The 14,940-nt window shown below is 41.4% G+C and overlaps 1 protein-coding gene across 2 annotated transcripts in view; it reads right to left on the bottom strand.

Annotated features, from left to right (window-relative positions):
• Positions 1-14,940, bottom strand: part of AMPH (amphiphysin) — a 309,085-nt gene that overhangs the window by 175,558 nt on the left and 118,587 nt on the right. For both annotated transcript variants that reach the window (XM_035723411.1, XM_027574926.2), the window contains exon 2: positions 1,020-1,100. In XM_035723411.1, coding sequence (XP_035579304.1) covers positions 1,020-1,100 — 81 coding nt within the window. The remainder of the gene's footprint in view (positions 1-1,019; positions 1,101-14,940) is intronic.

Raw genomic sequence — 14,940 nt, 5'->3', positions numbered from 1 at the left:
TCTTTTTATGTGATATATACACATAAAAAGAATACAATTTTTTTTATCCACAAAGAACCAATTTTCACCCTCTTGGGGGAGATATAACCCCTGTTAAGAATGCCAAACTGTGGAAAGAGCTGAAATTCCCTTCAACAGATGAATGGATAAAGAAGATGGGGTCCGTATATACAATGGAATATTACTCAGCCGTCAGAAAGGATGAATACCCAACTTTCGCATCAACATGGATGGGACTGGAGGAGATGATGCTAAGTGAAATAAGTCAAACAGAGAAAGTCAATTATCATATGGTTTCACTTATTTGTGGAACATAAGGAATAACATGGAGGACACTAGGAGAAGGAAGGGAAAAATGAAGAGGGGGGAAATCAGAGGGAGAGACGAACCATGAGAGACTATGGACTCTGAGAAACAAACTGAGGGTTTTAGAGGGGAAGGGGGTGGGGGGATGGGTTAGCCCGGTGATGGTTATTAAGGAGGGCATGTACTGCATGGAGCACTGGGTGTTATACGAAAACAATGACTCGTGGATCACCACATCAAAAACTAATGATGTATTGCATGGTGACTAACATAACATAATAAAATTTAAAATAAACAAACAAGCAAACAAATAAATAAAAGAATGCATGATCTTGAATCATGCAGCAATTAAAATAATTATGCCAGAAATATCTAACTCCTGTTTCCCTAATACTATACCATACTAAGACTATAATCACCCAAAACAGCATCTTTCTTTTAGATCAATAATCTGTACTGAAGAGCCCCAGACAAGCAAAACCTTGATCTCTGGAGAGTCTCCTGAGAGTCTAAAACACAAATCTTCCTGTGGTCCCTACTGCCTCTTCCTTCACCTGCCACCAAAAAAGCCTTCAGAATTAGCAAGTGTCACCCTCAGGTTAACACCAACCCCAAAGAAAGTTCTTTCTTCAACCTTAACATATTTTAGTTATATACTAAAACACAAACACAGTCAACCCGTTTCCCTCTCCGGACTAGATAAACCTACTTACCTCTTGCCGTTTGAAGTTCTGGACATATTCTTCAAACTGTTCATCTTTTGTCTCATCAGCTTTCCCAAGCTTCTGAAGGACCTAGTTTACAAATAAAACAAAAATGGTGTGATTAATAATGTCTTCAAATAACAGGCAGAGCAAGGCTGTTGTTTTGCTCTTCTGAGGAGATGTCACTCAGCACAGCTAGTTTTTCTCTTCTGGAAGCATCTTGGCTTGATGGCTTGGGGTTGATCAGACTTGGATTTTAACCACAGTTCTGCCACTCACAGGCTGAACAATGTAATGCTACATTGCATTTATTGACTTACATATCTGTTTCTTCCAGTAGGCTGTACATGATTTACAAGCCAAAGCTCTGCCTTGTCTTCTCGTCCAAAGCATCTGGCACAATGTTGAATGCATAACAGGCACATAGTTGTTTGTTAAACAGTGAACCAAAGTTATTCTACTAAAGAATTAGCCTACTTTATAGGGATGGTATTAGAATTACTGGAGCCAGACACATGGCAAATTCTCCCCCACCACCTTCCAATATGCCCTTCACTTCCCTAAAACCTCAAAGAGGCCCTGGATAGGGCCTGGATGTTAGCAATATCCAAAGAATTAGGGAATGCTCTGTGGAGCTTATTCAAACTGTGCCGGAAACACTGGCAGACAGGGATGTGGCCGACTACATTCCAGCCAAAGAAGTAGCCTCAGCAGAGATGACTGGAAAAATCATTATATATTGTGGGAGTGGACAGGAGTTGTTTTGTCTTCCTAAAGCACAGGATTGGGTATTGGGAGGAGGAGTTCAAGCAGAAAGTTACTTGGGGACAGAGCAGAAGGATCCTGAGAGCCATAACTGGGTTCCCTATTCAAAAATCCCAATCAAGTATCTAAAACACCAGGTCATTTGAGAATTAAAAAAAAAAATCTCTATAAACACTGCCTTAATTGAAAATTATTTATATGAAAATGTTGTCTTTAACTTTTGAAAAACTGTAACAACAGGATTAAAAGTGTTTTGTAAATGCAAGATATTGTTACTATTATTTTTGTTGTTACCATTGTCATAAGAGCAAGAGGGCAAAGCAAAATTATACAGGCCATGGTTGCTAGAGAAGGAAATTCAATGACATAGGGATTCTTGGCCTTGTTATAAGATCTCCTCCCATCCACTCCCATATTTTTTGTTCCAAAGTAAAAATAACTTTAAGAAAGAAGTTGCTTGCTTTTTTATTCCATCTACCTTTTAAAAATTTTTTCATTTTAAAGCTAGGTCTCCCCAAAGGACCTCTTGCCACACACATAAACACTAAGAGTAATGGGGGAAGATACGTAGCATTTACTATGTGACCCTTCCCCCCTAATTCTTAACATTTACTATTTCATAAATGTTTGGCTACTCTAGAGCAGGTAAGTCTTTCAGAAGTGGCAACACTTCATCTGATGGCAGCAGTTCCCAAAAGCCAAGAAAGGCTGTCAAACTGTCCTGAGCAAGCAACCTTGGCCCTGCCACTTTCCATGCAATGCAAAGGCACTGTGGTCTCAGGAGTGGGAGAAAAGAGAAAAATGTTTACGGAGCCTCCACTATGCACTTGAAACCATAGGAAGTGATTTACATGTTATGTCTTTCATTCTCACAACACTCCTAGCTGCTTATTCTATCCATATGGCGGCTGAGGAAATAGGACAGAGTAAGTGGCTTACTAGGGACCCTCTGGAAAATTCCCCTTTTGAGGCCTGGTATCCCTGTCCCCACCCACAGATAGCCTGTCCATTCTTGTGGGAAGCAAATGGGATTTACACATTCTAACTGTCATTCTCACGTTCTCATCTGAGATTCCTGGAGGCCACCATACTCTGAGAAAGACCAATCTTTCAACAGTGTATATCTATCACTGTGATGGGGATTTTCCACAGATCCTTTGCTGAAAATCTGTTATTTAAATTTTAAATCACAACACCTTGCCTTTCATATTTCTAGAAATTGTTCAGTATAATTAATGTAGAAAAAACAACCCAAAAAACTGCTCCTAGTGTCAAAGAGAGATAGAATTATAATTGGCTGATGCTGTAAGCCCACACTCTCTCTTCTAAGGAAAGTCATAAAGGACCCAGGCCTCTGTGAGTTACAGCACACCCACATCTTGATGGCAGCAACAAAGGAGAGAAGGGAAAGGCACAGGTCAGGGGCCATAAAGGATCTGGCCTTTGCTAAGAACCTTCTCCATGCCAGTCACTATGTTAGGGAATTCTGTCTGTTATTTCAGCTGATTCTCACAGGAGCCTGCTCATTCTTATTTTAATTGCATCAACAGTATAAACTTCCATTGACAAAAAGGGGGGGTGGATATTGGATGTATTTCATGATGAGAATCAAGATTCACAAAAAGACCTTTTCTAGCAAGATGATATTCAACAGGGATAAAATTTAGGTCAAAAATAGAATTGTAAGGGCGCCTGAGTGGCTCAGGTTAAGTGTCGGCCTTTGACTCAGGTCATGATCCCAGGGTCCTGGGATCGAGTCCCGCATCAGGCTCCCTGCTCAGCGGGGAGCCTGCTTCTCCCTCTGCCTGCTGCTCCCACTGCTTGTGCTCTCTCTCTTTGACAAATAAATAAATAAATCTTAAAAAAATGTATTTGTACAAGTACTGAATTTATATCAACTTTCAACCAATATGCAACACAACAGATGCTAGGACTATGTGGCTTCCACCCTTTGGGAGAAATAAGGGATGACTCTTCATGGATACTTAATACAAGTCGACAAAGTGATGTTGCTGGAAAGCTCCTCAGGCCACATGAGAGCAACTGGGAGAGCAGGACTGAAGGTTTCTCTGCTGTGGACAAGGTGGTGAGCACAGAAATTCACAGACAACCTGGAGGAGTCCCCAAAAAAGCAGAGAGAATTGATTACCTGAGGTGAGAGGAAAATTTGATATAATTGCGGATATTACCAGGGGGAAGAAAAAAAAAAAGGAAGAGAGTGCAGTTGTCTTCAAAGATCTGAAGGGTCATCACAATAAAGAAGGATCAGACTTGTTCATTCAGAAACCAAGATCAAGAACTAACATTGGGAGATAAAAGCTATATATAAAAAATTTTGCACAAATTTATCAAAGTTTTCTGGAAAATAAATAGTTTGTTGGTAGAGGTAATGAGCTCACTGTCCTGGCCGTTATCTGAGCTTAACCAGTAGTTAGAGGTGCCAGAGAAGAGATTTATTCATCCGACAGGTGAGCAAAATAAATATCTTCTAGTACAAATTCGAATTCTAATTTCAGATATCTTCTAATTCTTGAATCCATAATAAATGTATCAAGTTTTACATTTACCCTACAAAAGAACACAAATCACCATGATGAGTAGGCAGAGAAGAAAGTCTATTCACTTCAGTCTCCAACTGAAGTTGACATACTGGAGACCGAATGCCAAACTCAATGCAAGGGGCTGTGGAAAGGGGGGCCGATTCTATGGACCGTGAGTGTGGTGGTCCTGAGGCATAAGGTGCAAGAAGGAGAGCTGGGGTAGACGAGGCTGGTGTGGGAGGAAGATGGCAGATTACAGAGGGGCTTAGTCTGCAAGACTAAAGACTTTTAATTTTCTCCTCTAGACGATGGCAACCAATGAGGTGTTTCCCTAGAGGGGGCCACCCGATTAGACCTGTGCCCCTGGGTGATAATGATCAGGACAGATTAAAAGACAGTGGGCCCAGTTAAGAGACTACACAGTCAGGCAACGTGACTGAGCCTGAGCTAGGGGACAGATGGGCTAGACCCTTACGAAGTGCAATCCACGGTACTTACTGGCTTATGAGACGGGCAGGGTAGGGACAGAGAAGACGTGAAGATGACCTCAGGTTTCTGCTGCGGCAGCCAGGGACCTAGGTTGTGGTTAAGACGCCAGAGAGGGAAATGGTCCAGATGTGGGATTAGGAAAGGTAAGAACTGGAAACATGCACCAGGACTTTTGGATGAAACTGAAGGCCCAGCTAGAAAACTCATTTCAGCGGTTTTGTCATTTTTCTCCAGCAGCCTCGAAACTGGTGGTAAAATTGATCTGCTACATTAACAATTTCTTAAGGTGACAAAATTACTGAAACCTGGAACTGAGAGGATTAAGAATATTTTCTACCTTGGGGCGCCTGGGTGGCTCAGACGTTAAGCGTCTGCCTTCAGCTCAGGTCATGATCCCAGGGTCCTGGGATCGAGCCCCATGTCGGGCTCCCTGCTCCGCGGGAAGCCTGCTTCTCCCTCTCCCACTCCCCCTGCTTGTGTTCACTCTCTGTGTATCTCTCTGTCAAATAAATAAATAAAATCTTTAAAAAATATATCTTCTACCTTGTTTAATGTCACAATATCTGACAGTTTCTGGCTTAAGTGGCCTCTCAAATTCCCTGTCCACTGGCCACCTTGAAAATATCAATTAAGCCTGTGCGGTTTGGCACCACTGATGTTACAGGGTGATTACTATCCATTCATGGATCTGGTATTTATTTTCTGACAACACAAAAACATCTTCCACCTACAGGCAAGGGGCAGACAATGCTGTGCTCATGCATTGTGTTTTAGGACAATTTCATTTGCATTGACACTTTACTATTATGAAACAATAGGATTTTTTTATTAATTTTTTATTGTTATGTTAATTACCATATATTACATAATTTGTTTTGATGTAGTGTTCCATGATTCATTGTTTGTTCATAACACCCAGTGCTCCATGCAGAATGTGCCCTCCTCAATACCCATCACCAGGCTAACCCATCCCCCCACCCTCCTCCCCTCCAGAAACCTCAGTTTGTTTTTCAGAGTCCATCAACTCTCCTGGTTCGTCTCCCCCTCTGACTTACTCCCCTTCATTCTTCCTCTCCTGCTATCTTCTTCTTTTTCTTTTTTCTTAAAATATGTTGCGTTATTGAAACAATAGGATTTTGTTGTTACTTTTGTTGCTACTGTTTCCAAATTGCCTTCCTGAGGGTGAGATTCAGAAACATCCCCCTAGGGCAGCTTGGGTCATGCTCCTGCCTCTGCCTGAGTTCAGAAGTTCTGATCTCATCATGAAAGACAGCATGACCTAGGTGAATGAAAAATTAAATAGGCAGGAAAAGCAGGAATATGGTAGCTCAGAATATTTCCACTAATAAATCTTCTTTCAAGTGTCTCCTAAAGCAGTCAGTTTCCCAGCACGGTTTGCACGGGCTGCTCCAAAGATGAGAGTCTCACATTCTTTTTTTAGAGCGATTCTCTAGAGCAGTTAATTGTTCATCAAGTGGTCAAGTAAGGTCCCTAAAAATGCAGAATGCTTTGATTTGGGCAGTTTCCCCATACCGTAAAGCTGCTATTCTGATCAAGGTTCAAATCCTCATAGTCCAGAGCAAATAAGTACTGACTGCTGTAGTAGGAACAGAAGAATTGTCCTCTCTTAATATTTCTAAATTAGGGTGGAATGCTATGTTGGTGGCTTTCAAAAAAGGTAGTTGTCATTTGAAGGAAAAGACAAACTTCGCTATCTTCCATTGCACGTGGAAATGACGGGATGTGAAGGAGCTGGTGCAAGGAAAGGATGAAGACCACAGGTATTTCAAGGGGAATGGTTCAAAGAATTCTGCAGCATGGGCCACTGGGGTTCCTGAAAGAGAATCATGCTTTGGATGAGGGATCAGACTGGACAAACTTCCAAGTCTGGGGGATTGATGCTTCCTTACTCCAGACTGTAAAAGTCAAGGAGAAAACTGCACAATTCAGTCTTCTCTCAACAGTGAGGCATGCCTCTCTTCACACTCTCTGTATGAAAAAAAAAAAAGAAGTGAAAAGAAAAAAGAGAAGAAAAGAAGAAGAAGAAAGAAGAAAGAGGAAAGAGGAAAGAAGGAAAAAGGAAGAAAGAAGTCCACATAAAATTATCCACAGACTCCAGGAGTCAACTGCATGGGATGACCATGGTCTCTTCTTGTCTGGATAAGACGTGGAGAGTTGGTCTTCCCCCAGCCCCCACACACACCCATGTGCAGATGATTCATTCACTCATCTGTCCAGACACTCACATGTCCATGTGCAAATTCAGAGGGCATTTATGAGGGGCTCACTCTGCCTCTGTGCAAAGTTCCACCACCTTCGACTGGAGGGAGGCCATCAGGTCCATGCAAGTATGGGGTAGCTGCTTGTGCTTTAGGGTCCTATGGGCAGGCACTGCATTGTGTTAACACCCAAACTTCAGGGTCCTAAGAACTTTGACCTCTTTCTGGCTATGTTCCAAGACTTAAAGAAGTAGTTTTAAGGTGCCCTAACTTGAGAGGAACAAGATGAATCATCCTTTGGTGTGGTTCATGTACCTATCAAGGTCCTGTACTTTGCTCTCTATCTGGTCCTTTATAGATTTATGTCTGCGTCATTATGGCATCCACCCCTTGCTCGGGCAGATTTCAATAATACATTAGCCATAGTGGCCTCCAAGCCTCTGGGAGGCTGGCATGGGCCTTCCTCTAATTCTGGGAAACACTTTTGGGGAGGTAAGCAAAAATAGGTGAGAGAGGGGATGCTCCCAGCCTTCTGTCCATTTGAGTGAACTTCAGACTTCAGAAGTTGGAGGATAACATATGGGAGAAAGTACAAATCTCACATATGAGGAGCAGGTTTATCCTAGGTGTAACAGAGCCAATGGAATTAGAGCACGGTGGAGGAAAGAAAGTTCTGGAGCCTGGAAGGGAAACAGAGGTAAGTGAGAAGGGTCCCCAGAATGCAGATACAGGAAGCAGCAATCAAGCTGCTTTCAGCCACTCATTGACCTGGTCAGGTATCACTCTCTCCAAGTCTACTCTCCTCTATCCTTCCCAACTTTGAAAGTCGAGGACATCTTAGTTCTCCAACTTAAAAAAATAATTCTTGGTGGAAAAAAATAGCCCGAGGAATATTGATTGATGAACGATGAACGATGAATGGATTGTGGGCCCTGGCATCCAAGACCCTCTTCTTCTCAAGGTGCCTGTTCTCTCCCGCCGGGTTGGCCACTATGCCTCTGAGCTACCTTTCTAGGAAACCGGATACCTCCAGTACCCAACCCAGAATACAGCATTTACACCAAAATTCAGCGACACAGAAGTGTACTAAAGTCTTCAAGTCATCTTGACACCGTGAGAGAGACTAGATTTTCCTTCTTCAGTGGCCACCATGAAGGATATGCCAACAGTGCTCAGGGTCATACAATGACCCTCCAACCTCATTACGACATTTAAATTAATCCTCCTGCTCCTGAGCCAGGGGAAGATATTCCTCCATTTACCCCTGTCCAGGTGTTTGAGAGAAAGCATGTCTGCTGAAATGGTGGCGATCCACCCGCAGAAGAGCTGCTAAAATGTATGTGGTTATGGGAGCCAGGGAGGGCTCTACACCCAGGCAACTTGCCAGGGAGCAGTTCTGTTACTGATCCCTTTATACACACTCCTCAGGCCGTCTTGGTGACCTCAGTCACCCACTGTACCAGCAGAAGATGAATCAGCAACATGAAAACATGGACCTACAGTATAAAGATGAAAGATATTGGCTTAGGTAGAACAAAAAGTTCACAAAGCTCTACCCAGGAGTTCAGGATTTCAACAGGGACTATAAACTGCCCAAGTCAAGAGCAGGCTGGCTGTTAGCGCTGATGGGTATGAAACTGGTGAAAAGAAGTACAGAGAGGAAAAAAAGGAAATGATCTTGCTTCTCCTCCTCTTGTGAAAAGGCCCCACCTTAATAACTCCATAATTCCCTAATTTATTAGGTATCATCTATGGAAATTTAAAATATATCAAGCACAGTTCTATATACATTTCATCTAAAATGAATTTTAGCAATCAGGGCTTAAGAATGTTAGCTATTAGAATCACTGACTTCCTAACACATGATACTGGACAATCTTGAAGGACCTGACAGTAGGGGCTTGTGGATGACTCCTGAGGCACACATCTATCCTGAGATCCAAGGATTCTACAGCTACTCCCTAGAGGTAACCTTCCCTTTGTTTGATGAAGATACACACAGAGGAACAATCACAGCAACAGAGTGTCTCCGAGACCTAAAGAGTGAATAACATGTACACGGGCTGTGGGTCTCCCTTGAAGAGAACAAAGATGATCATGGCCTCTCTTTAGGCAAGGGGCTCTCCATCTAGGTCCACAGATAGATTCCATGGTGTCCATGGATGACCTGAAATTATATGCCTGATACAGTTCGTATGTGTCTTTTATTCAAAGGGGTTCATGGCTTCCATCAGATGAAGAACTACTGCTCTCAATTCTAAGACACCACATGGGCACAGCGGAAAGAAAAGGACCCAAGTCAAATGAAACAGGACCCCACGTGATCACCTATGAGACCTGGATGACCTCTGCAAAACTTTTAACATCATTAAGCTTTAGTTTCCCCATCATTAGAACAGGGAGAATACCAATTCTAGGAAGATTAAATGAGAACATGAGCAAAAGAGCCTAATTTGATGCCTGAATCCAAAAGATGCTTTTTAGTAAAGGTTCATTCTTTTCGTTTTAATATCTTCATCTTAAACTGCAATGTGAAGAGGCTGACAGGGAGCATGGATTTCATGCAATCTAACTTGCTCATCCAACAGATGAGAGTCTGAGGAAAGTGTATTGTCAAGGTCACATCTTCAGCCTTCAACGATACAGAGGGCTCTTTCGTGGCTAATGGGACACTGTGAAGACTATGAAACCATCTTCATTGAGAGTATGATTTGCTGGCAGCTCTCTTTCTACAGCTCAGTAAATGCTTATTGGGCAATTCTCCAACTCCAAGAAACACACATATGTCAGCAACATTGCCAAGGCAACCAAGAGTTGCCTAGAGTAGATGTCTAGGTTCCCAGAAACTGTCTTTATTAGCAACTCTTCCATATTACTGAAGCTTCTGAGGATGGAATTCTTCCATGTGACTCCCGTTCAAACCAGAAGACCAAATGCCACTATCAGATCTGCTAATGTAGCTCCTAAATCAGGAAAATCTGTGCCAAGGGACTGAGGGTGGAATCTGGGCTAATACCAAGAGCAGCTTGCTTTTTCCCTGTTTAGGTTTTATTTTCAAGACTAAAAGTTATTTAAAAGTGTAGCATTTTTTGTTGGAAAGAACAGTCTGACCAGAATCCTCACACTGAATTTCCCATTGCAGTCCGCCTGGGGTCACTGAGTGACATCAAGGCCACTCATCTTCTTAAGCAAACTTCCCTCCTTTTTAATTAAATGGCGACTTTTGGTAACTTCCCTCTTCCTGACTTGCAAACACATTGTGAAAGAAGGAGAAAGGCTACTGGGTGCTTAGAGAACTTCTCAAAACATGCTCTGCCTCATCTCAGATTGGAGTACCACCAAAATACCAAAGGTTTTTAAATGGTTCTCCAAAGCCATGAAGTATATATACTCCAAATGCCAGGCTCACCATCACAAAGGATTTTGGATGCATCCAAAAGGATATGTAGCCAACAGATGATTTCACTGGTGGTTCTATCTTTAATGTTTATTGCTCCAAAAGTAATGATAATCTGATTTTAAAAACCCAGATTTTATAGAAATTACAGGTTTGAATGGAAGTTTAAAAATAAAGGAGATTGCTAATAGACTGAAAACCAAATGTCCTTTCTCTGGAAATGAGTCCTGACATAGGGCTGGACATAGTGTTTTCAGTTCAGTTTGTTCCTGTAGTCGTTTTCTAAAGATCTGTGCTCAAGAAGGAATCCTGAGTGCCTTCATAACCTTTCTTTAAAGAGCACTGGAACAGAGGGACAACATAAGGTACTGGGGGCACTTGGGTGAGGAAGAGACTGCTCCTCTGGCAGCCTGCAGGTTGCCTGTGTCAGAGCATGGCCTCATGCTCCTGGCCACTCAGAGCTGAAAATATTTCTCAATACAGAACATGCAATCACCACAAGCAAAGAAATTATAAACAAACAAAGAAGAAAAGTAAATAGTGTAGCACTAATAATTTTTGCACATTTATTTTCATTTTATGCATTTAAAAAAAGCATTGATTTTCAGTTTTCTACAGCCATTTTTAAAGTGTGACCAGCATGAAGGAAATATATTGAAGAAGAGAAAGTATTAAGCACAGTTTTGTAGAAGGCCTGCTCTTCCCAGATTTAATTTGGGATTTCCTGAGCCAGAATTACCCTGTTCCTATGGTTAACATGGATATTTTATGACATGGAATGTACACTTTGTATAAGTTTTTAAAATCAAATCAAGACTGTGCTAATCATATGCTGCTTTGGGTTATATCACCAGACTCTTACCTGCCACTTAGGCATATTTTAGGGGGATGTTCTTAGAAACAGTCTGGTGACTGAGGATTATTATATGACAGAATGGCTGAGAAGAACACAACTGTTTCTGGAGACCCTGATATTCATACAATACTTGCATGGGTGAAAAATACTTCTGGAATAGCCTTTCACTAGCTGTTCACACCATCTGTAAATACAGCACCCACCCCACCCGCATCCACAGTTTGATTTTCTGCAGTTTCCGTTACCTGAGGTCAACCACAGTCTAGAAGATGATCTTCCTCTAACAATACTGTCAGGCCGATCGTAGCCTAATGCTACGTCACAATGCCTATGTCATTCCCCTCCCCTCATCTCATCCCACAGGCATTCTATCATCCACATCATCACAGGAAGAAGGGTGAGTACAGCACAACACTTTGTACGAGAAAGACCATATTCACATAACTTTTCTTATAGTATGTTATTATAATTGTTCTATTTTATTATGTTATTGTGGTTAATCTCTTACTGTGACTAATTTATAAATTAAGCTTTATTAAAGGTATGTATGCATGAGGAAGAACATAGCATATACTATACATATACTATCACCCGCTTGTGCGGTAACCTCCATCCTCTCTCCGTGGCATCTCCCAACAAGTATGTCTCCTCTCTCTGAGTTTTCATAGTAGCTCCCTCCTCTTCTGCTTCAGGCCAGGAAGTAAGAGGTCACCAGCACCCCCACTGCTGCTGGCCCCAGGGGCCTTCCAACCCCGCATCCCTTGACCGTTCCCCTTAACCCTCCCCACAGGGCATCTTGGAATAGAATTTGGGTCTCAAAATGTCCAGCTCAAAATCTCCCAGTATCTTGAAACCTCATAACCAGGGGAAATAGTGAATTCAACAATCCAACACTCTTCTAAAAAAGTAGCACTGTGTGTCACCCCGTGGGAATGATCTAAAAAAAAAAAAAAAACAGTACGATTCATCTTACCAGAAACAATGTGCACAATAAGCAAGTCTAAGTATACTAAGCCCACAACAATGGGGTTTTGCCAACGACAACAGTTTTCAGGAACATAAGCCCTATAGTTGCCAAAGGATAATTATCATTAAAAAGTGTTTAGTAGGATGTTTTTAGCCTTCAACTGAAGGCATCTCAAAAGGCAGAAGTTGCTTTTTCCTTTCAAAAGGTTGTAGGACTTTTAAGCCAGGAGTTGTCAACACTGTTTCATCAATGTTGTTAAGACGTCCATTTTTCCTCCATTGAAAATTCCAGGTAGTCACAGCCAAATCCTAGCAGGCTTTTTTGAAGAAACTAACAAACTAATTCTAAAATTAATCTGGAAATGTAAAAGACACAGAATAGACTGTGAGACAAAACAAATTTTGAGAAAAGGAGAATTAAAAATAAAAAGATGCTACATCCCACACCAAAGCTCTTTCGAGACATTAAGTCAAACTTCCAGAATAGAAAACTAAAAATTGGATGGCTGATTTCTGTCCTACAGGAATGGTAGTTTCCTTCAAAATCCTCAAGCTAGTAAATCTTGACCACAGTAACAGAAAGCAACACCTACAAACAACCAGCTTCCACATCCATGGAGAAATCAAATTCCACGGAGGGTCCGTGGTGTAGAACACAGAGGCTACAAGATAGAAACCAACAGAGAAAAAAGGGAGGACTGTGTTTCTGGAAACATTAATTGGCTGTATTTCTAGGGTAAAACCACTCCCCACAGACTGTACATTCATGAGATAATTCCTTTAGATTCACTGGAGACACTGGTTCCATACTTTATTATATGCAATATTGTAGAAGTATTTCTTAGCCTTCTATTTTAAAAGATTCAGATATGAGTTTGCTTTCAAAAATGTTGGTTCTTTTCCTTCTGCTCCTGAGTGTACCTGTTAAACAAGCCATAATATATAATACCTGATATTTGATTAGTCAGAAAATTGAAAGAATACTGTAGTCTGATCAATATCAATGTCAGGTTAACTGAAAGAAGGAACCTATAAACACTTTCAAATCTTATTGCATCGCTTCCAAGAATTAGTCATCTTGATGAAGGTATTAAGCAATAGGTAAAACTGATTCCTTATTTGATGGAGTCCTTTCGTCCTATTTACATTTCCTATTCTCAAAACTTGCCAACCAAAGTGGATCTTCATATCAGCAGCACCAATGTCACCTGGCAGTTTGCTAAAATTCAGAATCTGGGCTTATCCCAGATCCAGTGAATTGGAATCTGCACTTTAACAATATCCCCAGGCAATCCATTTGCACATTCAAGGAGGCCTGCTCTAAAAATTACAAACTCGGTGTCAAATCCCATAGGTAAATGAAAGAATCGAAGTCGTCACTCTGGGCATTTGTTGAAGATGCAGAAAAAGAAATCAAGATCATCAGACTGAAGCTGTTATGGTCACAGGATACACCCTAACTGCTGGTTATTAAAATGAATGCATGATCTCTGCTTAGCCCCCACTCTCTTAAAGGAGATGACTGAAAATTTTCCAAATGGTTAAATGCTCTGGACGGCTGACTAGGTTCTGGTTGTTTCCAGTTTAATTTGCATTTTCATGAAGTCATCACAATTAGAATTTTATAAGATGATTCTGCAAACCACTCCATAGGAAATACATTCATCCCGATTAGTCACATTTTTATCCACAATACGTGAATTCAACGCAAGTTTCTGGCTCAGTCACATTCAACTTCATATAAATGAAACGGATAATCCATAAACTTTTTCCTGGCCACCCCCCAAAATGATAAGTAACCGCTGGCTTACTCAAAATCCCTAATGGATGCTCTTGCCCTTTCATGCAGAAACAACAACTGAAACCAGATGAGCAGCATCTGGTTTTGGATATCAGAACCAAGGCTTCAAGCACCTCGGGACTGCAGGCAGGGGATTTTAACATCAGAAAATCACAGCTGTGAATAAGAACAAATCTATTTCTATATAAATGTCCTATAATGATTTTCTACATAAAATAAGAAATAGGCTTTAACTCAGTGGTTTGCATGCCACGGCACCATTAACACTGAACTGATCTTTGCTTCTTCCTCCAAAACCTAATGAGCAATCAGAACCCAATGCCTGCTCAGCACCTGATCCTCTATCAGATACCACATCTAGCCTTATAAAGATCATCTCCAAACACTGACAATACTCACTGCCTCCTTTGCACATAATTGTGGCAAATGGGGATTTTCTCTCCCCTTTGTTGCTTCTTTCCTCTTTCTTTTCCCTCCTCACCTCTCACTGGAAGTTTTGTAACAGACTTTGTAAGCATGAAGTATACTTAAATTATGCTGTGAAAAGTAGCCAGCAAGAAGAAGTTTCATTTTTCTAAGAAGCGTCTCTCCAAAGAATGTGAAGGAGGTAATTTTCTTCAAAGGATTCCAGGACCTCAAAAACTCGAATTCCCCCTCCTTCCAATGAACCCAGGACCCTGGGGGAAGAGCCAAAGGAATGGTGAGGGAAGAAAAGAGAGAGAGGGAGAGAGAGATGCACAGCTACACATCCTAGGTAGGTTGCTTATGAAATGTTACAAACTTAGGAAATGAGAAAAGTATAAAGAAATGTCTGCACCGTACTCAGGTCTCGAGGTAAGGGCATGGGCAACTAAAATGAGTTTTCTTTGTGAATACAGACTGTACAGATAGATGCAC

This window comes from Zalophus californianus, chromosome 12, assembly GCF_009762305.2.
Source record: "Zalophus californianus isolate mZalCal1 chromosome 12, mZalCal1.pri.v2, whole genome shotgun sequence".
NCBI lineage: Eukaryota > Metazoa > Chordata > Mammalia > Carnivora > Otariidae > Zalophus > Zalophus californianus.
This window is presented reverse-complemented; position numbering and strand designations above follow the sequence as displayed.